A 24,932-nucleotide genomic window follows, 5' to 3' on the forward strand; every position below is an offset into this window, starting at 1 on the left:
AGTCTGTATGTCTGAGACTTACTGAGATTTACGTCTTGTCTGGGTAACTTGCGCGCCCCAGGCCTGGTGCTGTACAGTAAGTGTGTGTGTGTGTTTGTCTGTTTGTGTTTGTGCGTGTGTGTGTGTGTGTTTGCTTACCTGAATAATTATATACCACTGTGCAAGTGCATGTGCTTTGAAAATTGTCTGTTAGTATTGATGTGCTTACTTAGATAATTGTGTTGAGTATGTGTGCGTGTTGCCTGTGTGTGTTTTCCTTTTCATTTTTTATGGGAGAGCCAGGGAGTAGACAGTTCGCAGGAGGCAATCACATCTAGTGGCTCTGAGGCCTGTCCCAGAGAAATGATTGACAGGCTTCTTCCCTGGGGAAATACATGTGCTCAAATCTTGAGCAGGGGTGGAAGAAAGTGCATTCAGGTTGAGATTTCTCATCCAGTGTCACTAATTGAAGAAGTGGCTGCATTACAGATGATAATCCCAGATTAGCATAATCCCCGCTATATGTTTCATGCAGACAGGGCAGATTAGACTCTGTTTATCTGTCTCTTTATTTATTTGCTTCTGTGGTAGGCCCAGGTGGATTATGGGATTATGGTGCTCAGTAAAGTAAATGGTGTAAAACGCAGTTGGCTCTTGACTGGCAGCTCCCCAGGTGGAGCAGCCATCCCGGCTCTGGACTCCCGAGGGCCATGTGTTGGCTGATGAATCCATCCATAAAAACCAAAACAAAACGAAAACAGAGCTAATGTTCAGGAATGTGAAAATGGATAAGACACCTGCACTGTTCACTTGGCTGCAGAGGATACTGAGGACCGCAGCCTCATTGTAGACCCACTATAGGGTAGCATTCACAGCAGATCCACTGCCTGTCCATGTTAGATCCACATCAGCTGCATGAACGCTGTACCCTGTGTCTGTGGCACAGTCAAAATGTGGCTCAGTGGAAATGCAGCATGAAGGCCGAATGCAGATAAGGAACCAGAGGGTGAAATGGGGCTTTTCCTGAACTTTGTGACCACTGTAAAAGGCTGGAGACTGGCTTTAGTAGCACTAACTCAATCAGCAATCACATTAGGAGCTGTGTACCGTTTTCCTTCCTGTGTGTGTGTGTGTTTGTGTGAGTGAGTGTGTCAGGGAGGTTGTGTGCATGCATGCCTATGTGTCCACTTGAGTGTGTGTATATCTGAGTGTTAAAGAGTACGTAGGTGTATGTGAAATGTGTGTGCGTGCGTGCGTGCGTGCGTGGGTGTGTGTGTGCGCGCGCGTGTGTGTGTGCGTGCGTGTGTGCGTGCGTGCGTGCGTGTGTGTGTGCGTGCGTGCGCGTGTTTGCGTGCGTGTGTGCGTGCACGTGTGTGTGTGCGTGCATGCGCGCGTGTGTGTGTGCGTGCGGCCTGTTCCAGGCTCTCCCCGTGTCTGTGTGCCTGCAGCGCTCCTACCCCAGCCCAGCTGCTGCTGAAAGCTTAATGGAGTGTGATAATCGCTGCGCATGATCTGATGAAGGAGACGGGGGGCAGCGGAGTCCATTCAGCTCCTTCTCTGTCACACTCCAGAGGCGCAGAGGCCAAAGAGCAGCTCAGGAACACCAAGAAACTGCAGAGGCTACAAATTTTAAACACAGCCAATTAAACAAAGGAAACATAAATTCACGCAGTTTGAAAGAAGAATTGCTCGTGTCTAAATGTCGGTATTTACGTGGAAAAATAAAACAGTGCTGTCTCGGAAATGGCCGTGCAGTAGGCCTTAAGTCCCGCATTGACGAATCTGCTGTCAGTTCTGTAACGTCTCCGCAGGCGACTTAATCAGCAGCCTCCTGGCACCATGCCTTCGTGAGCATATTAGCCCAAATTCCCTCAGATTAACAGCAGGGTGAGCAGGGAGTCACGACCTCACTTCCTGGAGTGAAATTAGAGTATTTTTCCTGCCTGACAGGGAGTACCTCAGCCTAAACTGATGAGGAAAACAAATGACACGCACACAGAAACACACACACACACGCACACACAGACAGAAACACACATACAGTACACACACACAGACATACAGGTTTTTCGTTCCTGAGATTAATTTAGCTGCATGTTAGTGAGAAGTGACAGTGTAAAATAATCAGACTCGCTGCATCAAAGTGCAGAGTGAGTATTTATGTACTCAAGACAGAGTGAGCACAAGTGTGTCAGCGGTATCCTCTTCACTGTTGCTCGGAGGTTCGAGTGCGGTGTTACAAACGAAAGTGATAGTGAAGCGCACGTTGCTGAGCCTCTCTCTCTCTCCTGGTCTGGAACAGCCGGCTGTAGCGTCCCGTGCTGTTTTTTAAAGAGCGCCTCACGTGCCCCCCCCCTTTCCGCTCCGACCCGTCGGTCCGGAGGAACAGCGGCGGCGTGCGAAAGCACCCGGGGAACGGCCGCCGCGGACGCTTCAGTTCCGCGCTCCGCTCGCCGCGGCCCGGAACGCCGGGGTTTCCCGCTCGGGATGAAGGAATGCGGCCCGCGACTTGCGGTGTGCCGCGCGCTCCGCTCGTGACCCGAATAGCCTCCGCAGGAATGCTGGTTTTCCGCGGAGAACGCGGGATGCTCCGCCAGCTCGCTGACACAATTAAGCGCGCGGCCTTATAAGGAAGCGCTCTCTTATTGGGCGAAGTTGCAGCAGCTCTCACAAACCTGTAAAGAATTCTGAACCACGAGACGGTCCTTAACTGAATGGAGCTCTGCGTCTTTTGGCATTTTTTTTTTATGGACGCATCAAGGCCACTGGGCCATGCCTGAAATTCCTGTTAAGTTAGTTAGATTAATGACATCACACAATCTGATGTCATCACCAGGGAAACACAGTGCAACTCACTTTACCAATAGATACAAGCAGTTTAGGTGAAATGGCATATGCGCAAGGGAAATGTAGGAGTCTCCCATCTCTGATTCCAACCTGGGACTTTTGTTTACCAGTGCAGTTCATGAATCTACTTTTGGGGGGAGTACGTCATGCAGTGCTGTACAGCGGGTATGCTATATATGTGGACTGTACCTTGTGTGTTTTGCGAAGCTTTAGTTTGTGTCTCTCTCTGGGCCTGGGGAGACTTGGTGCACTCTAACCCCCCCACCCCCCCCCATGACTTGGCAGCAGGAAGAGGGCGGAGGAAACAAAAACCCCACTTCCTGTGGAACCAGTCGACATTCCTCTCAACGGAACAGGAAATGCCAGAGGCAGTGGGCACAGTCCGTGTGGTGTGAACGGGGGATATGCCGCCATTCTAGGGATGTATCGTTTATTTCTTTCCATAACTCTTTCAGTTTGTGTTTCTTTTTTTCCTCCTTTTTTCCCTGAGCGTTCTCTCCTTTCCTTTTGTTTATCTCACACTTTATGTCTAAATTCTCTGCAGTCGCTTCTCTCCCTGGTATAAAAGTTATAACAGGAGTTGGACCTTATGTGTGAAGCTTCAATATTGCATGAAACGGCAACACGTAGGCTATGTATATAAAACAAAGCATGCAAAGCTACTGTTAGTTTAAAAAATGTAATATTGTGTTTAATATTAGTTATGTAAGAGTTATGGCCGGTAAGTGATTTCTGAAAATCTTTGTTTTTATTTGTTAATAAGGCTCGCACCCAGGGGTAAGCCATTGAGTCCTGTCACTATGGCAACGTTCTCAGGGGCCAACTTCAGAAAACAGAAAGAGCCACAGCATTTTGAAGTCACTGGCTGGAACGGGCACACAGTGGATTGCCTGACCGTACAGCATGAGCTGCCATCTTTTGTAGTGGAATAAAAATTCCTCCTGTGTCCAGATGTGGGCTGGCAAAGAGACCTCACCACCTGCCCTTTCAGCCTAGACTGTGAAGAGCTCTGTCTGATCCTGCTTCAAAGGGACCCCCAGAACCTTCTGGAAGCTTCCTGCCATTCCAGAAGCTTCATAAGGATTCCCAGCCCCACTGGAGACCAGCCCTGGTCACGTGCTTCCAGGCAATTTACAGCACGCTGTTGTAAACGCTATGTGCTTCAGCTGTAGTGCTCCTTAAACGGGTGCATGGAGGTAATTCAAGAGGCAGAAGTGTCGAATTCAGGGTGGGAGATAAAAAGAGGAGAAATGTGAAGAGACAAAAAGGAGCTCTCATAATGGAGTGATTCTTCGTGTAGTGGTCCTGGATATTATCTCCATTTTACAAGATGGCAGGTTCACCAGTTAACACGTCACTTCTGCCGTACTGAAGGGCGCTTAATTACTTCAGGGCCTCGGTACTGAGCCAGCTTCACAAGCTCCTCATTGCAACCAGGCTTCCCCCACACGTCTCTGCGCTTTTAGTGCTGCACGCCATTAAAACCAAGCAATTTCCCCATTGCTGAATTCCACTTTTCAGTGTGTTAAATTTGACAAGTGTCTTGAAATGGCTTGCTTGTTTCCAAGATTTACCATATAATCATAAAGAAACTTCTTTTAAAAAATCTAGCCCTGCTTCTCCCAAATTACTTGTTAATATTGTTATTTTTCGCTGCTTTTTTCTTGAAAAGGGTCAGTTACAACACCATGCACATGTGTATGTTTTCAGCACATGAGAACAAGAGTGGCACGTTTGGTTACCGTTCCTTGGTTTTCCTGCGGGGTTGTGTGCTTCTTTGGCTCTGTGCACGGTGCTGTATGTCCGTAAAGACATTTATGGTGTTGCAGCCGGAGCGCCGTTTCCCTGGGACCGTGTGGTCGTCCCGACCGACCGCTGTGTCCTGGACGTCTCGGTCGCTGGCGGTGACTGGGCTGATAGCGGCCTCCCGTTTTCAGCCACAAGCTAAATCTGGGTGTGTGTGATCCGTGGGCTGAGCTACATGTTAAATCTGGGTGTGTGCGATCCGTGGGCTGAGCAACATGTTAAATCTGTTTGTGTGTGATCCGTAGGTGCTGAGCACATGTACATCTCGGGTGTGGTGATCCGGGGCTGAGCAAATGTTAATCTGGGTGTTGCGATCCCTAGTTGGGCTGAGCAGCATGTTAATCTGGTGTGTGCGATCCGTGGCTGAGCACATGTAATCTGGGGTGTGTTGTGATCCGTGGGCTGAGCACATGTTAAATCTGTGTGTGTTTGCGATCCGTGGGCTGAGCAACATGTTAATCTGGGTCGTGTCGCATCGTGGGCTGAGCAACATGTTAAATCTGGGTGTGTGCGATCCGTGGGCTGAGCAACATGTTAAATCTGGGTGTGTGTGATCCGTGGGCTGAGCAACATGTTAAATCTGGGTGTGTGCGATCCGTGGGCTGAGCGACATGTTAAATGCGTGCTGTATCATCTTTGCTTGTTCTGTGTAGTCGTATAAAGGTTGCGGTCCATCCGTGTCATGCTCAGGGTGAGATACGGGCGCAGGTGCGTGTATGTGCATATATGCGGTCCGGTATTGCGGTCACGCCTAGTCTGGACGTGACGTCACAAACGCTTAAGGGTCTCAGATGCGTCTGATGCGTATCCGCTCTGAGACGCCGATTTTGGGCACCATCGGTTGCGTAATCGCGTGCGGATCGCCGCTGGTGGCGAGACCGCCGAGATGAGAGCGGCTCCTCGTTAAAGGCTCGGTAATTAAGACCCCGGGCCTGCCGAGCGCGCTCACACGAAGGCTGGCTTTTTTCGGCGTCGTCAATAACGCTCTGCGGGGGCCCCCCGCGCGTCTCTCCCAGCGTGAAGCACATGTGGCACCGAGGCCGGGCTCTTCTCCGCTATAAAACCCGCGCCTATGAATCACTGCGGGACAGGCGGCGCTTTTAAGAGGCATCTGGCGAGGAGGTCCGTTTGGAAGTAAAATCCAGGCAAAGGTTTTGATTAGATGCGGCAAACGTTCATAAATCAGCTCTGACGCGGTCTTAAATTGTTTGCTGTGTCCAACCGAGCGTATTTCAAGGGGTTAATCCTCAAAGGCTGAATGACTGTTTTTTTCCCCCCCGTTATAGCTTCAAACGACATCGAAGCTTCAATTTGCTGTTCAGGTTGGATGGTGATTCTGATGTAATCGTTTCAGACCACGGCCCCAGTGGTCTTTAATGACTGTTATCTTACTGCAGATAGTGGGTATGGCAGGATTAAAGCAATGTATTGTTGTGTATTTCTTACATTGTTGTGTTCTCAGGGTCCGACTTTGCTCTCAGTTTGCCTCTCCCTGGTAAAATAAAGGTCTCTAAAGCTGAGCTCTTAATATGAGGTGTGTAGGATGTAGAGGAAGTCCTTTATAGCTGTTAGCATTGCATGTCACTGATTAAGCTGGTGGACGCACGACACACAAATACGCACACACATACACACACACTTCTCTCGTTCAGGTGGGTTGCAGTGATTGGAGGGGATGGGATGACGGCAGCGGGAGTGAAGACATATTGAGGACAGGAGAGGCGCAGAGAGATAGAGGGAGATGTGGTGCTCCGTGGTGCTGGTTTAAGTGCTGTTAGTGTTGCTTTTACTCCCCCTGCTGGCCACCCCATCAAAGTCTTAGTTTTCAGTCTAAGGTTGTAGAAGAAGAGTCTGAAGAGTTGGAGTTCAAATGGCTAAGATGATTGGTTAACCAGCCTCAGTTCTGCCTGTGTCACCCGTACCACCCTTTCTAACCGTACCACCCTCACATGGAGACTCTCTAGCAGTACTCATCTGTAAGTGTAGTGCACACTTGGAGGCTCATTACTGATGACTGCATTTTGCTCACAGTGCTCTGCTGCATACAGAAGTGGCAGAGCTCTCAGCTATGCGCCACACTCAATCTCTTTGTATTGTCGACTCTAGATCAGTGTTAACCAACCCTGTTCCTGGAGATCTACCATCCTGTAACAGCTAGAGATCTTGTTGAGCTGCTAATCAGTAGAGTCAATTTAGGGTTGAAATGAAAACCTGCAGGATGGTAGATCTCCAGGAACAGGGTCGGTTACCACTTTTTGAGTGTGTGTGTGTGTGTGTGTGTGTGTGTGGGACAAGCATGAAAGTAAGTTTTATGAATGCACCTCTTGAGTGTAATTACTGTCTTAGGCATTTTCGGCTGTTTCCCCTTTTCAAGGTTTTGTGGTGCACGTTTGTCATATGGTGACGGTGTTTCACTGCCGTATTTATCAGGTAAAACTCTGGGAGAGTTAAAGCCGGGCCTGCCCGATGTTTTCAACATTTAAATTCAGCTGAACACGGTACAGCGTCACTTCTCCCTTTAATTCTTCACTCGAGGCACGGACTCGTCGCAGTTAATGGTATGCAAAACGAGTACATGATTCTGGTGAATTATTGATCACAATCTGAGCGTCCTGCTGATGCATAATGCATGGACCATCAGGTGGAGCCAAGCAGAGGCGAAGGGATGAAGCCTCCCGCTCCACGATCTCGCCTGAGGCTCTTCAGCTGATCTGCCGACTAACATTAACATGCCGACAAGCACTGGGCTGGGATCAGTGTTACGGAGGCCGGGAGACGACTGTCTGGAAGAACATATCGCTTGACAACACCGAGAGAGGCGCTCGACCTTCCTGTGGTGAACTGCTCTCTGATTCGCTGTGCTAAATACGTAAGCGCGTGTTATAACTGTAGCAGCGAAGCTACTTAGCCTTCGCTTGAAGCGTTCCTTATGAATGAACGATTTGACAGAAGAGAGTCTCTGTGCTTCCAGCTCAGTCACACTGTAGTCACATCGCTGTGCAGAGAGATGCGAGCAGTGGCCTTGAATGAACTGCAAAAACATTTGTAGCTGACGTCAGAAAGACGGAGTCGGAGTCAGTAAGGGAAGTAAATACTGTATATATGATCGTTTGAAAGTAATTGGAATTTAAAGTGATTGATTTAGTTGGTTGTAGCTATTGCCTCATGATGCAGTTTTGTGGAAGTATTTGGAAATTGTCTTGCATACTCAGAGCTCATAGATTTAGAACTGACCTGATACATCACATTTCTTGTTTTTATTGCTCCTCGTCCTCATGGAGGCTCATGGTAGTGTGCGCAGCTCAACCTTTGCCCACGTTTGAACATTGGTCATAGGGCTTCAAAGAGCATCGTTCAAAAGCAGGCATCATCCTGTTCATAAAGGCTTTTTAAAGTCTCAAATTGATAATCATATTGTTTATTTCATGTAGCCTAATTTAACTATTGACTATGAATATTCATTGGTCTGGCTGGCTTGTGCTCTCGAGCATCGTAGATTATTTAATGAAGGTCTTTGAAATATTATTTAGAACTGTTTAGAAATTACTGGTAGTATTTTAAGGAGGTAGCCTATATGTAAATACTTTAAATAAAAGTCTTTGGTTGACTGTGTGTGTGTGTTTGTATATGTGACAGCATATTAAAGGGTCAATGTGTCTGTTCTGTATGTGCGCCTGTATGTCCGTGCGTGTGTTTGTGTAGCTATATGTGCAGGCGTGATGCAAATGTGTGTGTTCTCTGCAACGTCCATGCTAATGCACTGATGTATTTTCTCTGAATACACCCATTTGTCTTCATTAGAACGGCAGGCAGAAGAAAATGGCGTAATTTATATGTTAATAATGACCACAAGGCAACACATCCAAGAGGAGCCTTTTCTTCTGGGAATACTCAGACAAGACAAAGTAAATGGCCCCCTTCATAGAAAATAAAAAGGGACGTCATTCAGAGTTACTCGTGGAAAAATCACAGGTTTCAGCATTTCTGAAAATTACGAAATTTTTCACAAGCTTTAACTGCTCCCATCTGGTCATAATGGAGGTGATGTGAGTGTCTGATTTCTTCATGCTGTAGAGACAGCGGTTTTCTGCTGACTGCATCTGCATTGTTGTCCATGTCCACGCTCTAATCCGCCATATCGTGATGGTAGATATAAATGACGGGGGAAGCTAAAGGGAGGCTATGTGCCAACGCTGTGAACATCTTGTAATGTGCTCTGTGCAATTTTGCTGGGAATTAAACCCTGTTCAGCAGAAACTGTCGGGACATCTGCACTTATTCCTTGCTGACACAGTACCATTTGAGATTCTTTTGCATACAGTCGAGTTTGGTGCAGCACGCTTATCAAAGTACAGAATTAAGTGTTATATTTTTTGGTTCTTCGTTAAAAATCTTTTTAAAAGAAATTGAGTATCATACTCTGAGAATATCATATTATGACCTTGATATCGTGACATGTATTGTCTCACCCCTATCTCTCACCAATTTTATGAACTGTTCAACTCACTTTAGCAAGGTGTAATAGTTTGCTAGTGCGTTCATAAGGTAGCAAGCTGGGCAGTTTAGTTAATATTTTCTGTGATATTATTTGGTAAAGAATAGCGTGAATGCACGTTAGCATTAAAAAGATACAACATAGCCTACTGATTATTAGTATGTCAGTTTGTCTTATAAGCAGGTGAAATTGGCTGAAATGTTTAGGGCTTGCATTGAGAGAATGCATTTTCTGAAAGCTAGTACAACCTCTACTTTTGCGTGCGCATGTGTGTATGTATAGGTACATACAGTATGTGTGTAAGTGTGAAACCCGGTATGGTCTGCACCCTTGTAGCATGAGCATGCTCTGAATGAGTCATTTCAGTATATATCGCTGTATAATTTGTATAATTGTGACAGATATCAAATGCACGCTGTGTAATTGGATTGGAGCGTGTGCTATGCTAACAGATAATGGAGTGTATGGTATTCAGTCCTTCCAGTGATTGTGTAATCAGGGTCTTAACTCTGACACTCACAGCTGGTGATGCTCCGCCTGCCGCCTGATGTCTTATTATTCATGCAGTCTGTAGCTCCGGTGTTTGGGGGGAACCGGAGCCATTTGCATGTGTTTGATGGAGGACTCATTTGGAGGGCGGGCTGATTAAAAACTCTTGGGTGTGATTGGAGGAAATGATGGATGGTGACAGCGTGACTCCCAGGTGGTTTTTAGGGTGGGTGGAGGGCAGAGGTGACAAAGGGGGAAGTCATATTGCTCCTGTCTCAGGCTCCTGTCTCAATTTCCCTCTTTTCCTCATTTTTTCTATCTGTCTTCATGTTCCTCACTCTTTCCTCTGGCTCTCCCTCTGTTTTTTTTATCTCTCATTCTACCCAGCTGCCTTTCTTTTGTTACCCTTGTCTGTTTCAGTACACCTATCACTCATTCTCTCCCTCTGTCTCTTTCTCTATCACTCATCTCCCTCTGTCTTTTCTTAACTTGCCTGTCCTTGTGCTCCCACTCCTCTTTCACCACCTCCCGTGGCGTTATTGTCTTTTATTTCTTGTACTGTCCCGTTTTAATGCTTTAATTCCAGTTTAATTGGTGTTCAGCGCTTTTCAGTTACATATGTAGTGTGCATGACAGTGGAGAGAATGTCTGATATAAGCTTACGTCAAAATGCAAATCAATAACAGTGATGGTAAAACACCACTCACTCAATAGTAATAACGGTAAAACACCACCAACTCAATAACCACAACTTGGGAAAAACCCCACCCACTCAATAGCCAAGAAAACAAAACCCATCCACTCAATAGTGAAAGATAATACTTACTGAATGACTGTGGTGGTAAAACACGGCTCACCCATTAACTGCAAAGGTAAAACACAATTAATTACCAGCAAAGATAGAACGTCTCCCACTCATTAACTGCAAAGGTAAGACACAACCTACTGGATTATCACGAAGATCAAGCACCACCCACTCGATGCCCATTACAGTTTTGCGGTGAATGGAAAATACCGCAACTTAAGTTCATTCACAACTGAATGCATTCAGTTGAGAATTGTTCATATTGTGATTGCAGCTTTTGAAAGCTTCTGGTGCTCGAATAACAGTCACATGAAAAGTAAAAGTGAAGCTTCTCATTTCCCCTCAGGTACAGAGATCCCCTCCTTGTGTTGCGGTTCTGTAATTAAAGCCTATTGTGGACCGCCTTTGTGTACAGTTATTATCTCCTAATCCCTAGTGTCGCTGAATTGATGAGGAGCTATTCATTGCAATTACTGGTGTCTGATAGTTCCTCCACCCTCCCTCCCATTCCCTCCACCCCCCGTGGTCTCTGGAACAATGATGATCTTTTTGACGAAATTGAGGATTACGTAAACCTTTAAACTGTGGGATTAGGAAGGGTAGGTTAAACATGACTTTTTGCTGCCGGTTCAAGTGGACAGTTCTTCTGTTTGTTGACTCAACAAACAACAGCTGTCTCAGAAGCCAAACTAGTGAACGGTACCTTCTGACCAGGTTGCTATCTTCATTCGAAATTCATGGCCGACTTCCGAATGTGTCGACCACGGTTCTCTGTGATTTATGGAACTTATTTTCTGTTAGAGGCGCTGCTGGTTCAAGTGGCACTCTCTCATTCTGAGGTTGTGTAAGGTAAGGTTTGTTTCAGCACAAGGGATTCAGAAGGGGTGAACTTAAATTACCTTCTGCCACTCTGGTCTGCTGGTTCCGCAGACTGTCTGTGTGGGTGTTGTGTCTATATGTGGATCTTGTGTGCGCATGTGTCTGTGTTTGTGTGTGTGTGTGTGTGTGTGTGTGTGTGTGTGTGCGCCAACATTTTGTGTACATGTGGGTGTATGTATATAGATGCTGTGTAGGTCACTCTGGATAACAAGTGCCTGAAGGCATTGTAGTTAATTGGCAGTATGAAACCACTGAATTCCACTGAAGAAGTTTATCATACTGTTACAAACCCATACTGTGACATGCATAGCAGCCAGTGAGGTGACAACAAAAAAACGATTGGGAAAATACTATGGAGGTTTACCGTGGTTCTTCTTTAATATAATGTAATATATTGGTTGGAATATTATTATAGCTATTAACAATCAGCAAAAAACTGGTTGCCATGTTAGCTGGTTAGCCGTCATACCCGGAATAGCTTTTCAGATCATTTTGAGGAATGATCTTCATGATTTGCGGTAATGTTATGTGATCATTTACCTTGTATCCAGCAGCTTTGTAAGACCATCCACTGTCATCTTCAATGTGCTGTATGAGGGTTGTGGATGGGACAGTGTCAAGAAGTCTTTTTTCATAATGGGTCATAGTCATGTGTGTTTATGCATATGTTTGTGTAAGAGATTATTTATAAGAGACCGTGTGTGTGAGAGATCATGATAGAGAGAGAGAAGGGAGAGACAGGAGAGGGGGAGAGTGAGAGGGAGAGGGAGGGAGGAGGGAGAGTTTGGTATGTGGGGGTAGGGACCTGCTTTGACAGTCTAATCCCACAGAGCCCAGCTCGGCTTTGTGCGGGGACTTGGCTGTGGAGGAGCGAGTGTGGGAGAGGGAGGGAGGGAGGGAGGGGCGGATGGGAGGAGAGGAGACTGTGTTAGAAATGGGGAGAGGGAGGGAGGGAGGGAGAAAGGGAGGGTTTGTGCGAGAGAAACAATTTATGAAAGGGAACAAAGAAATCTCCAAAGCCCCCTGCGCTTGAGTTTGCAACACAGGGCACCCGCGGGCCAGCGAGGCGGCTAGCACGCTCGCACCTCCGTCAGCCAGGGCTCCGTGCGTCTCATTTAGCACCGCGCTCACCTCGGTGTTGACCCGGGCTGCTGCTGTTCGCACGCAGCTGTGGGCAGGAGGCGTCTCTGCCGTCCATCCGGGTCCGTGGAGGTTGACCGGGCGGTTGACTTAGCGGTTGACCGAGGGGGTTTCCAGCATGTGGGGGGGCGTCCGCGTGCCGCGTGGTTTCGCCGGCCCGGTCGCGTAGATCGCCCGGTCACGGTCGGGTCGCGCCGCGCCGTCGCTGAGCTCCACAGGCCGGGTCTGTGGTGACCGGTCTGCAGGGGGCCGTCCCCGCTGCATGTCTCTCTGCTCCCGCTCCGCTCCGCACGGCCGTCCTCCCGCTGCTCAACAGTGACCTCATCTACAGGGGTCCCAGCCTGCTGCTCTGGATGCGAAGGATGTGGAGGTATGGTAGCTGAGCCTTTGGAAATGTTGCTGTTGTGGGACAGGGCCTGAAAGAGGGGTCAGGACTGACACTGAGGGGGTAACCTTTATTTTAGGAGCCCGTGTGGGAAAATTCTCTTGAGATTTTCTATTCATTTTTTGGTACATAACTTCATTCACGTGCTGACCTGTGTAATTGAGCATGCGCCAATATAGCTTTTCAGCATAAGTTTCAGAACTGAGGATGCGAAGTTGGATTTGCTTGCGTGACATTGCAAAGTAGCAATGTGATCATTGTTTTGAATAGGCTACATTTACTGTGTTTCGGGTATTGGTTAACTTTCAAAGACTTGGGGAATTATTTGCCTGGAAACAGAACTCACGAGGCACTCCATGCATCTTCATAGGTGGAAATGATTCCATTTGCCTAAAGTACAGAGGCTGTCGAGGGGATTGGCGTTTATGCAAGTCAGGAACAGGAAAGGTCTGTAGAGCCGGTGTGCTGAGATGCTGAATGTGGTGTTTCTCTCCGTCTCGTCTCCGGGGAGGAGCGGCGACTACCTGCACATTCCCGTGAGGCGACTGTGCGTGGAAACCCGACGTGGTGCGCTGTGCACACGCTGTCGTGTCTGCTTGTGCCAGCCTGGCAGCGTAATCGGGAGGGACAAGGTGTGCGCTGGGGGCACGCGAGGAGCGCTTAGCCCATGGGGAGCAGAGAGAGAGAGAGGCGTCCCTCTGAGGAGGAGAGATGGGGTTGTTTCCCGAACATCCGTCATTCTGATCGGAGGGATGAGTCTGGTAAAGAATGAAAAAAATTGTGGCACTGAGCGGTTTTGGTGTATGCAACGCTGTAAAGAATGAAAGTGGTTTTGGTGTATGCAACGCTGTAAAGAATGAAAGTGGTTTTGGTGTATGCAACGCTGTAAAGAATGAAAGTGGTTTAGTAGAATGAAGTGGTTGGTGTATGAAACTGTAAAGAATGAAAGGTGGATGCATGTAAGAAGAAGTGTTTGCATGCTACGCTGTAAAGAATCAAAGTGGATTTGATGTACACAATGCTGTAAAGAACGAAAGTGGATTCGGCCTGTACAACGCTGTAAAAAATGAGAGTGGATTTGGTATATGCACCTCTATAAAGATTGAAAGTGGTTTTTGTGGATGCACCACTCTAAAGAATGAAATTGGATTTGGCCTATACAACGCTTTAAAGAATGAAAGTGGATTTGACATATGCATTTCTGTAAAGAATGAAAGTGGATTTGACTTAAGCATCGCTGTAAAGAATGAAGGTGGATTTGACATACGCAACCCTGTAAAGAATGAAACTGGATTTGACTTATGCATCGCTGTAAAGAATGAAAGTGGATTTGGTGTACGCATCGCTGTAAAGAATGAAAGTGGATTTGACTTATGCATTGCTGTAAAGAATGAAAGTGGATTTGACTGATCGCATCGCTGTAAAGAATGAAAGTGGATTTGACTTATGCATCGCTGTAAAGAATGGAAGTGGATTTGGCGTATGCATCGCTGTAAAGAATGAAAGTGGATTTGACTTACGCATCGCTGTAAAGAATGATGACAGTACTGTCTCTGAGGCTGGTGTACTGTGGCTATGGCGACTACATTAGTAGAGCATTCAGTTTCACACCGAGAGGCGAGAATCCACGGGGCAAGGGAGGGCAGAACATTATGGGTTTTGTGTCTGAATGAAGAAACCGGGAACCGGTCAGGGGTCTTGGAGGGGGGTGGGGACTGTCACCGTGGGAACATAAAGAGTTTGACGAATGTTGTCAGAATAAGGCTCCGGGGGGGGAACACGGCTGCAGTTTCACCCGGGAGATCCGATTTCTCGCGTCCGGGGGAAAAGCGTCTCCGACCGCGGTTATCGGCGCACATAACACCGGCGCCCTTCATCGGGTGCCTCCAGGCCCCTGCCGCGAACCGATAAATCACCGGCGAGCGCCCGAAAGACGCGCTTAAATACGCACCCGAAACCGGAGTCCTCGAGCGAGTGACATCATGCCCCCCCCCCCCCCCTCAGCGCAGACAAAGCCGAGCCTCGCGGACTCTCGTTACCTGTACGCGTGGAGGCGGCGGCGGGCGAGGCCAGCTGCGCAGAGATGGCGCTCTGCCTCGTTCCGCTCTGACGAGCTGGGCCTAAACACCGGGTAATGTGGGAGAGCGTCCTGTCTCCTGGGGGGGGGGGGGGGCGGTTTGTTCAAATGACGGGGTCCCTGAAGCCTGCTTTTGGGAGAGGCGGCGGAGCGGAACTGGGATGACGAGGGGAATCTGGGCACCGGGCCAGTTAGCTGCGGGGGGGGGGGAGGGGGGAGAACCGTCTCTGGCGATACGGTCGTCTGGAAAGCTGCACCTGGGGTGCAGGATGCGTCTCCTCCTGTTGGTCCCGCACAGCGAAATGCGCGATAGCTGCTAATTACAGTGCGGTCTGTTGATGCGGGTCCAGTGCGCACAGGGCTGCGGTTCGAAGCGCGCTCTGCTGCCGAATTAAACTTGCATGCGACGAGTGGGATTTTAAAAGGAATGTTGCCCTTTGCTATTCCTTTACTCGCATTGGCCATCCACGGCTGCCTTGCTCAATGATAAAACAGCAGAGTCCTGTAATTATCAGACCAACCTCTGTCGAGATCATTCCAATGCCTCCAGTATCAGACCTAATCTGGCCCGATCAGACCCCAGGTTCTGGTCAGTTCAACCCTAATGCTCTGGCCCAGTATCAGTCCCATAATGCTCTGGTCCAGTATCAGACCCATAATGCCGTGGTCCTGTATCAGACTCATAATGCTCTAATATAGTACACTCTTCCGGGGAGGGTTTCTGCGGACTTCTTGCAGCTCAGTCATGTTTGGTGCTTTGTCCCATCGGGTATGCCAGACAGGCCATGATGTATTAATGTATAGGCTAATGGATAATTGGCCTTTAGCTTTTCTCTGTTCTGTCAAGACTGGAAATAGGAAACGCTGGTTTCCTAAGGGGGTCTGAGCTGCTCCTCATAGTCAGCCGTCAGCTTAATTCCTGTCAATAACACACAGGGAAATGGAGCCACTTGACCTCAAGCACTTACTTTCTGCAATTAATAGACACTGGGGGACTGGCAGCTGCTTGTAGATGAGAGTTATGATTTTGCAGGCGTATGATTTTGTATGATTCTTCCGCCGTGGTCTGAAGACACATCTCTTCAGACTACCTGGATGAGCTGTCACCACTCTGCAGGGCACTACCAATCTGATCACTCTTATCACTTAGGCTATATCCTTCATCTTAGTTCCGATAGCACTCATGTTACACATGTACCTCCTGTACCACTTTCATGTTACACATGTACCTCCTGTACCACTTTCATGTTACACATGTACCTCCTGTACCACTTTCATGTTACACATGTACCTCCTGTACCACTTTCATGTTACAAATGTACCTCCTGTACCACTTTCATGTTCTACGTGTACCTCCATCCAGCACTTATATTGCACTTGTATCATTATCTTGATGTTGTAGCTTGTTGTCATGCCTCCTAGTTTGACTTAACATTACTCCAAGACCTGGCCTATGCTTACTGTGTGAACTGGACTTATTGTGTTCATGGCTCTGAATAACTGTTACATAATGAGTATTGTACCTTATTGGACCTGTGTTTTGTAGTTGTTCCAATAACCTTCGGTATGCACTTACTGTACGTTGCTTTGGATTATAAAGTGTCTGGCAAAAAAATAGAATGTAATAGGCTATAGGTCGCAAGAAGGATTATACTCAGGAAGCCATTTTGACCTGGAGCAAACATACCTGAGTAAAGATTGGGAGCAGCAAGAGGAGGAAAGGAGAGAAGAGTGGAGAAAGGGAAGAAGATGAAGGATGATGGAGAACAAAGAGAGCTCTCCGTCCTCACAGGACAGCTGAGGGGTACGGAGGGAGGGAGCCCCACAGCTGAGCTCGGTGTTGTCATGGACACAGGCCTGGTCCCCGCGATCAATAGAGCTCAGTTCCCCCCATCGAGACTTTCACTCCAGGTGTTTATCTACAAGCCTGGGCTTACCTCTCTGTTGCGCTTCACATCAAAAGGCTACATCTCCATTCAGTGTCTAAGGCCCTTAGCCGTTTCTGTAGATCGGTGCTTAGCGCTAACCTTCGTACTCAGAACGCATTAGAAAAGGGCAACCTCAACCCCCCCGACGCGATCCCCAGGCGTCACGTGGATTTCTGGCCTTGAAATCCCATCCGTCTGTCTGAAGAAAATCTGTTTCAGGGCCCACATCGGCTCGGCACGGCTATTAGCATTTCTGCAGCAGCAATCAGCAGCTCCCTGTACCTTTAAGACCTTGAACAAAGAGGTCATCTGTATGTTAATTTCATATTAGGGGATTAGAAGTGCAGAGATGTGCTTTTTTTGCGTGAATTTTTTTTGTTGTTGCACTAATTAGGGGCATTCGTTTTATGCTGTTTATGTGTGCTTGTGTACCCATGTGTACGTTTGTGAACAAGCAAGGAGATTTAAATGTTCAGCGGAGCTATAAAATCAGTCCACAGGAAACTTGAACAATGCAGCGAAGGCTGTGCTTGCATAGCAGTTGCGTTGTGTCCGCCACCTGGGATTGTTAAGTAGAGGGATGGAATCTGAATAACTACAACCCAATTCATTAACTAGGAAGTTGCTAGCTCATTTCCACTTCATCATCAACATCTAAATAAGGCTTTTGTCCCATGATTGAACCCTGGAGGAACTGGTGTGGGAAGAATAGGCCTCCATTGTGTTTGTCCAAGGTACCGGGAGACAGGGTTAGCTTTGGGCTACTGGGCCACGCTCTCCGCGAGGGAGCCATTGTCTCATTGCTCAGCGCTCACACAAACACAGGCCGCTCGGGGACCACGGCCATACTGCGGTGACTGCCGAGTCACCAGACATCACAGCGTCTGTGATGTCACCCACCTGCCGGTATAAACGGCGCGTATTCCTCTGGCTGTGCTGTAGCAGGTTTGCGCTTCCTCTCTGAGGGTCAGATCCAGAGTGTGCTCTGAGCGTGCCCTGCTGTCTGAGCCCCAGATGTGGGGGCTGGTTACAGCTCTTCTCTCTGTTGGGAGTAGAATATGTTTCATGAAAGGGGAAACGTGTCGGGGCTTGTTTCAATGGCTCACACATTAATAGTGATGCCAACCAGCGGCCCTAGCTCTTGAATCAGTAACGCTTTTGTGCAGATTAGAATGAGTCTCCACATTAGTGCTGAGAAGTGCAGCAGGGACTGGAATAACCAGAGAACAGCCTTCTTCTTGGCCTCCCTCCTGTCTGTGCTGTATGTGTATGTCAGTGGTGGGCAGTTGCGGTTCTGGAGGCCGCCACCAATTGCCCTAGCTAAATGTGATAATTTGCTTTATATACCAACACTGGTTCACTTGTAGATTAGATCACTGTAAATAATTTTGTTTTTAGTTACAAACATCTATTGCACTGATAACCATAGTGCTCTTACTGCCCTTCTCTGTCATTAACAAATACTGTGAATATAATACATATGCTCCCCAATGGAAAAAATCAGTAATTTTAGTTACACAGGGCATGGGGATCAGTCATTTCAGTGATACAGGGCATGGGGATGAGTCATTACAGTTAGCCTACATAGAGCATGGGGATCAGTCATTTCAGTTACAAAGGGCATGGGGATCAGTCATTTCAGTTACACAGGGCATGGGGATCAGTCATTTCAGTTACACAGGGCATGGGGATCAGTCATTTCAGTCGCACAGAGCATGGGGATCAGTAATTTCAGTTATACAGGGCATGGGGATCAGTCATTTCAGTTACAGAGGGCATGAGGATCAGTCATTTCAGTTACACAGGCCATGGGGATCAGTGATTTCAGTTACACAGGGCATGGGGATCAGTCATTTCAGTTACACAGATCATGGGGATCAGTCACTGCAGTTACACAGGGAATGGGGATCAGTCATTTCAGTTACACAGAGCATGGGGATAAGTCATTTCAGTTACACAGGACATGGGGATCAGTCAGTGCAGTTATACAGGGCATGGGGATCAGTCAGTGCAGTTATACAGGGCATGGGGATCAGTCAGTGCAGTTATACAGGGCATGGGGATCAGTCAGTGCAGTTACACAGGGCATGGGGATTAGTCACTGCAGTTACACAGATCGATGAGGACCAGTCAATGTAGTTACACAGGGAATTGTTGAAGTATCTGATTTACATGATGGGACAATTACTCATCCATAAAAATTCAGCATATTGACTTTTATTTTCATGTCTTTTAATGTTGTTTGAAGCGTGTCGTGCAGGGAAATTATGTTTTTTATTTTATTGAGTTATTGAAGCAAAGCCGTCTGCAAACGGTCTAGTAAAATTGATATAATTGCATGTCCTCCAGACAGCCTGTAATTAAATGTACATGTGACAGCTTTGTCAGCAGTTTCTGCTGGTGGCATATCTGAAAGCAAATCATTACTAATTTGCCGCACAAACAGTTTTTAAATGCCCATTTCTGAAATGGCTTTATTGTTTCAAAATTGGCCTTTGTGTGCATGCAAAGTCACTTTTATTTTGTGTTAATGAATCGAAAGTGAGTTTTATCAAGCCCCTGCTTACATTTTTATTGAGATTTATGAACAAATCCATTATCACTCATTTTAATTATAATTGCAAACTGGCTTCATCTGGGATAGGAAATCATCATTGAATACGTTGTAGGCCTCCTGAATTTGTATCAAGCATAGTAACTTGAAGCCAGTCAGTTGAAGATTACTTGAAAGATCTCTCTTTCAGAAAATACTTGCGTATGTGTGCATGCATGAATTGCATGTGTGTGTATTTGGGAGAAGGCAGGCTCTGTGTGTGTGCGTGCATGCATGTATGTGTATTAGGGAGAGGTTGTGTGTATTTGTAAAAGCACAGGGTATTGGCTGTGTGTATTTGGAAGAGTGCGGGGTATCTGTTGTGTGAATTTGGAAGAGTGCAGGGTATTGGTTGTGTGTATTTATAAAAGCACAGGGTATTGGCTGTGGTGTATTTGTAAAAGCACAGGGTATTGGTTGTGTGCATTTGTAAAAGTGCAGGGTATTGGTCGTAAGTGTAAATTTAGGAGAGGAGCCCTCAGGGGACACAGACTGAGTGTTTGTGCCATCAGGGGACAGCAGGTGCCCCCATGTGCCACTGCAGGTGGCTGGCGCTGAGAAGAGATACTTAAACCTTGTGGCTGACCAGTATGTAATATCTCTCCACAGGGGACATCACACAGAAGGGATATGAAAAGAAGAGAGGAAAGCTCCTAGCTCCATACATCCCACAGATTCGAGGTACTACCCTCCGCTGTGTGTGTCTGTGTGCGCGCGCGTGTGTGTGCGCTTGTGCGTGTGTGTGCATGTGCGCGTGTGTGCGTGTGTGCGCAGGCATGTGTTACATAAATATATATACACAGGAAATATTAATGTACATAAATTGAGTAGACAGGAAGCATATTCTCTACATGTCCCATATGTCTGTATGGGACCGAGTGGGCCTTGAATTTATATGGCAAGGCCTCATTGTGTTTAAATGGCGTAGTAGAGTAACTGCACTAATATCACATCACTGTTCATGAATAGTTTTATTGACCATGTAAAGTGCTCTGTAGAAGCCCTATGACTGCTTTTATCAGGAGTATTAACATGCATGTTTGGGCTTAAATACTTAGGCAGAATTCAGACTGCTGTGCTGCAGATGACAAGTGATCTGTTTCAGTAGATTGTAAACAAACACAGCATGAATGCAAAACTAATGTACAAAATCCTTTTAATTCTGAGGCATGAATTTGCCACTAACAGTGTGAAAGAAGTGTATTTGATTTGGGAGAAGCAGCTGTTGACTTTTATCAGAATAGAAGCTTTTCCACAGATCCTCACATTATTATTCCAGTTCGGTAGTCATGTAGGTGATTCAGCTCATTGCGATTCTAATTTAGCATCTTAGACTATAGACGATTTGTCTTATAGTTCTACTTTAGTATTGAATTGTTTGGCTTTCTCTTGATTCTAATTCCGTATTGATTATGGTAGTGTGGGTGGGCAACCCATCTCTTACTGTTGAACATCCTAGTGCTTCTGAGGTTGATGATGCCAAACACCCAATAAACTGAAGCTGAAAGCTCTTTGCTTCAGTGGAGGTGTGAGACTTTTCAGGAGCTTTCATGGTGATCTGAAACACCCCTACGCCAAACCTTGGCATGGTGCTGAGGTCACGCTGATGTCACTGTGACCTAAATGGGGGTACAAACAGCACATCATATGTAAGGTTGACATGGAAACAGGTGGCAGTCCCTCTCTGCACTGCTCCAGTGATATACTGGGAGCCAATCGCTCATATTTCGGAATAGTGCACCAGTCTTGGGTGTTTCTGACCATGTAAATGATACTCCGAAGCAGGGCTTACGGGAAATTTGGGTAAAGGGTCTCATTCGCCCGCATTTATTTGACCTCTGTGGAGTGTGCACACTTTAAACCAAAAGGTTGTAGGATCAAGTGTGACTAATGATGTTAATGGCCATTCAGATCAAAGTAAAAAATAATGCCAGTAAAAAGATTTCTTGCTGGAATTACACAAATATATCCTCTGTGTACAAAGCAAGATGAAGACGTAAGCATTTTGAAATATTCTAATCCTATGAAAAGGATTTACCTCAGAACAGGTCACCCCTTTGTTCTTTAAAATCATCCTGATTTGAGCCTAAAGCTCATCTAAGCTTGTTTTTATGTTAAATTCCTTTGTTCCGAGTTTGTGCAATAAATGAAAAAATCAGTCTCACAGTTTGTTCACAGATGAGCAACTTCTTACAGAACCTGGCAAGAACCTAATAAAAAGAGGTGCCCACAGCAATAATAAATCTTTTCTTGAGACGCATTATAACTTTAGCCAATAGGAGGCTGTGTGGTGGAAAAGCAGTGCTCTGATTGGTGATTGGTTTGATGTCTCCTGCCTGTGAGGTCCAGCTTCCCCCAGCAACTAGACCGGGCAGTCTGTCTCCCAATTGCTCTTGCTTTCTCTGCAGTGCAAGCCTGACTGCTCCATTGTAAAATGGCAGTGTTAGAAAAACACGGTGCAGGGCACACCTCGGTGACAGGAGGGCGATGCTGGTGCACGGTGGTGTCAGCACGGCACTGTTGGACCGGTAAAGCAGCGGCGGGCTGTGCATCGATTCTCCTAAGCTACTGTCGAAGCAGACATGTAGAGGGCTGGACTCAGCTGGAAATAATGAGGGTGTGCCCCTAGAATGGGCTGGAACCCCCGTCTGCCAGTGGGAGGGGGGGGGGACAGAGTGCTGCGCTCTGTGGAGCGACCAATGACCAATGACGTGCATGTGCATGTGTGCGTGTGTGTGTTTGTGCGTGTGTGCATGTTTGTGCATGCGTGCATGCATGCGTGCGTGCGTGCAACTTAATGTTTTTGCAATGATGTTTCATCAAGTGAAGGATGTTGAAATAGCTTCTCGTAGGCATTGGGAGTTTAACACTTTCAGAGAATCACTACATTTTGTCTTTGGTCTGCAACCAATAATTGCAGAGTATTTATCTCTATAACACCCCTTTCCTGTGTTCAGTACAGCGAGAAGCAGAAGCACATTGGCTTTCACTACACGTAGTGCAATGTGTGTAACTGTGGATGCTCAGATCAAAATTGTTCAGTCCAGATGTGTTCAGTATGCTGCTGTTGTACACCAGTTGGGCAGGGTATTCCTTTCAATTAAACACAACACTGAGCAGTGTATGTATGGAAAACATCTCCCCATGCGACATGTTCATGTCGCCATGCAGTAATTCTACATTGGCAGTCCTGTTGAGGCACTTCCAAAAATTAATATGAACAGCCAAACTAAAAGTCCCCAGTCTGAATGTCGCATAAAACATACTTTTAAAATCAGAAAGTGTTTCCGGTGTTTTCCGTATCTAAAATGAGGGAAGGATTTTAAATCTGCCTTTGGTTACATTTGAATTCAGCATTAGTGGATCATTCGATCACCCGCCCAACTGTCCTTGTTTTAGGAATTCTGGGAAGAAGTTGGAAGAAGTTTATATGATCTGGATTTTTAACTGGACTGAAGATGAGAATTTTGACTGAACCTGTTGTTGAAAAGAAATCTGAATATGAGTAATATAATCACAGAATTATGTATCATCAGAAGAGTCATGTAGTGAAGAGGGAAATTATGCAAACACTGACGGGCTTATTTAAATTGGAATAATGAGGAGCAGGAGCAGTTTTTACATCCCACATGCTTTTAATTAAGGGTTGGCGTCAATTTAGACTCTTTGCATCATCATTAGTAGGGGACAATCACCACTTGCTGTAAATTAGTGTCTGCAGGGCTTTGAAACCAGAGACAGTCTAGCACTAGGGACAGGCTGTCTGTGTCTGGTTGGGTCACTGTTTAAATTGTTGAACTGTACAGCTGTGTAAATGGAATTTTAGGTTCAACAATTGAAGAATAGAGCTTGTTATACAAAGCATCGAGCCCGACATTGGGATTATACTGGCAGTATGCTTAAACACCTGTCCGAATCAACTGGTTGCTTTGTTCTATTCTCGGTTTCATTTTGTCTGGTAGACCCACAGACAGAACGAACCTCCATTTTCCAGTGATCCATGGGAGCTGTCTGTATCCATTTTATGTTAACCCCTCCTGTATCGCCCCCTTTTTTAACACAAGCCTGAAAATGACATACTCAAAATAAAATGGTCAATATTCTTGAATCCTTTAGACTAAAGGCATAGGACTGGTCTCTTCTGAATGATAACTCTAGGGAGTTTGTTTTCCAAGAGAATTACTCAAAATATTTCTCAAAGACAGTAACAGAATCTCAAACACAGTGGTAGTGGAAGTTATTTTCTCACCTAAAAGATGAATTTGTAAAGACGTGTGCTGAAATTAGCTCGCTAACCATACCTGTCACCCTCCCCCTCCCCCTTAATCTCCCCTCCTCTCCACCTCCCTCTAATTGCTCTCCCCTTGCCACCTCTGGCAGCAGCAGGTCTGGAAGATTGTAGAAAATAACTACTTTAGCTAGTTCAGTATTCCATTGATTGAGGTCCATTGATTGAAGTTTTGTCACATTTATTATTCAAAATCAGGCCTACCCCTTATATATAGGTATATTGAATAATAATAAATATATTTTTGGAATGTATTTAGATGCTCACCAACATAAAATGAGATGAAATGCTTCATTGCACATGCCCTGTGCTGTGGAGTCAAAGCTGTTTTCACTGTCCTCCTCAGAATCATTGACTCAGATGAGTGATTTCTTCCAAGGCCTCCATATTCTCCGTAGTCTTCTGTTCAGACTTAAGCATTACAAAATACATTTTTAAAATAAACTTTTGTTGTAAAACAAAAAACAGAACTTTTCTTGCCGGTGCGTACTGAAAAAGTTATGGTTTGTTTCCACGGGAGAAACAATGGGCGGCTGGCTGTGTACTGGGCAGAACTTAGGCTATACCATCCAGGTTGAGTCATTGCTGGCGCACGGTGGGTCTCATCAGCTATACTGTGGGAATGCTTGGCCAGTCCTTGTCAGAGAAGCTTGTAGGTTGGCTCATCTTGTTTCAGACTCTGTACAAATTTGAGATAATAGCATTCATATGTAAACAACACTTTTGGCGTGTATGTAACGGCAAAACAGATGACAATGACAATTCCTCAGAATTGGTTAGTAATCAATGGACATTCTATAAATGTTTCTCTGAGTTGCCACATTTTTGGGGCTAAGAGTTGTTGTGGATTTTGTTCTCTGGATCCTTGCCGTGATAAAGACACCAACTTAACCATGATTCGTGTCGTCTGTGGATTTCTAAAGTGCGTAGAAGGTGACGACCTCGCATAAAATTACAAATTCAAAATATAAAATAAGGAATCGTTGTTGCTAATACATTGGCATCGTAAAAAGGATTTTTTAATTGGAAGAGAAGGGGACCATCGAAGGCTGTGTGCCATTGTCTCAGCCCTGGAAGCTGGTGAAACAGAGCCATTAAACAGAGTGCTAGTCTGCTTCCAAATCCAGCCGCATGAAAGAACTTTCAAGCTGAGCTTTTTGGCTTTGTTGTGAGGGAGGTACTGTGGAACACTAGTGCCGGGAGAGACTGTAATGTGATCTG

The 24,932-nt window shown here is 46.2% G+C and overlaps 1 protein-coding gene across 4 annotated transcripts in view; it reads left to right on the forward strand.

Moving 5' to 3' along the window:
* LOC135250822 (disco-interacting protein 2 homolog A-like) overlaps window positions 1–24,932 on the forward strand; it is a 91,117-nt gene that overhangs the window by 28,512 nt on the left and 37,673 nt on the right. For 3 of the 4 annotated variants that reach the window (XM_064327572.1, XM_064327569.1, XM_064327571.1), the window contains exon 2: window positions 20,033–20,104. The exons of the other annotated variant lie outside the window; for it this stretch is intronic. In XM_064327572.1, coding sequence (XP_064183642.1) covers window positions 20,033–20,104 — 72 coding nt within the window. The remainder of the gene's footprint in view (window positions 1–20,032; window positions 20,105–24,932) is intronic. 4 annotated transcript variants of the gene reach the window in all.

Source organism: Anguilla rostrata, chromosome 3, assembly GCF_018555375.3.
Source record: "Anguilla rostrata isolate EN2019 chromosome 3, ASM1855537v3, whole genome shotgun sequence".
Lineage (NCBI taxonomy): Eukaryota > Metazoa > Chordata > Actinopteri > Anguilliformes > Anguillidae > Anguilla > Anguilla rostrata.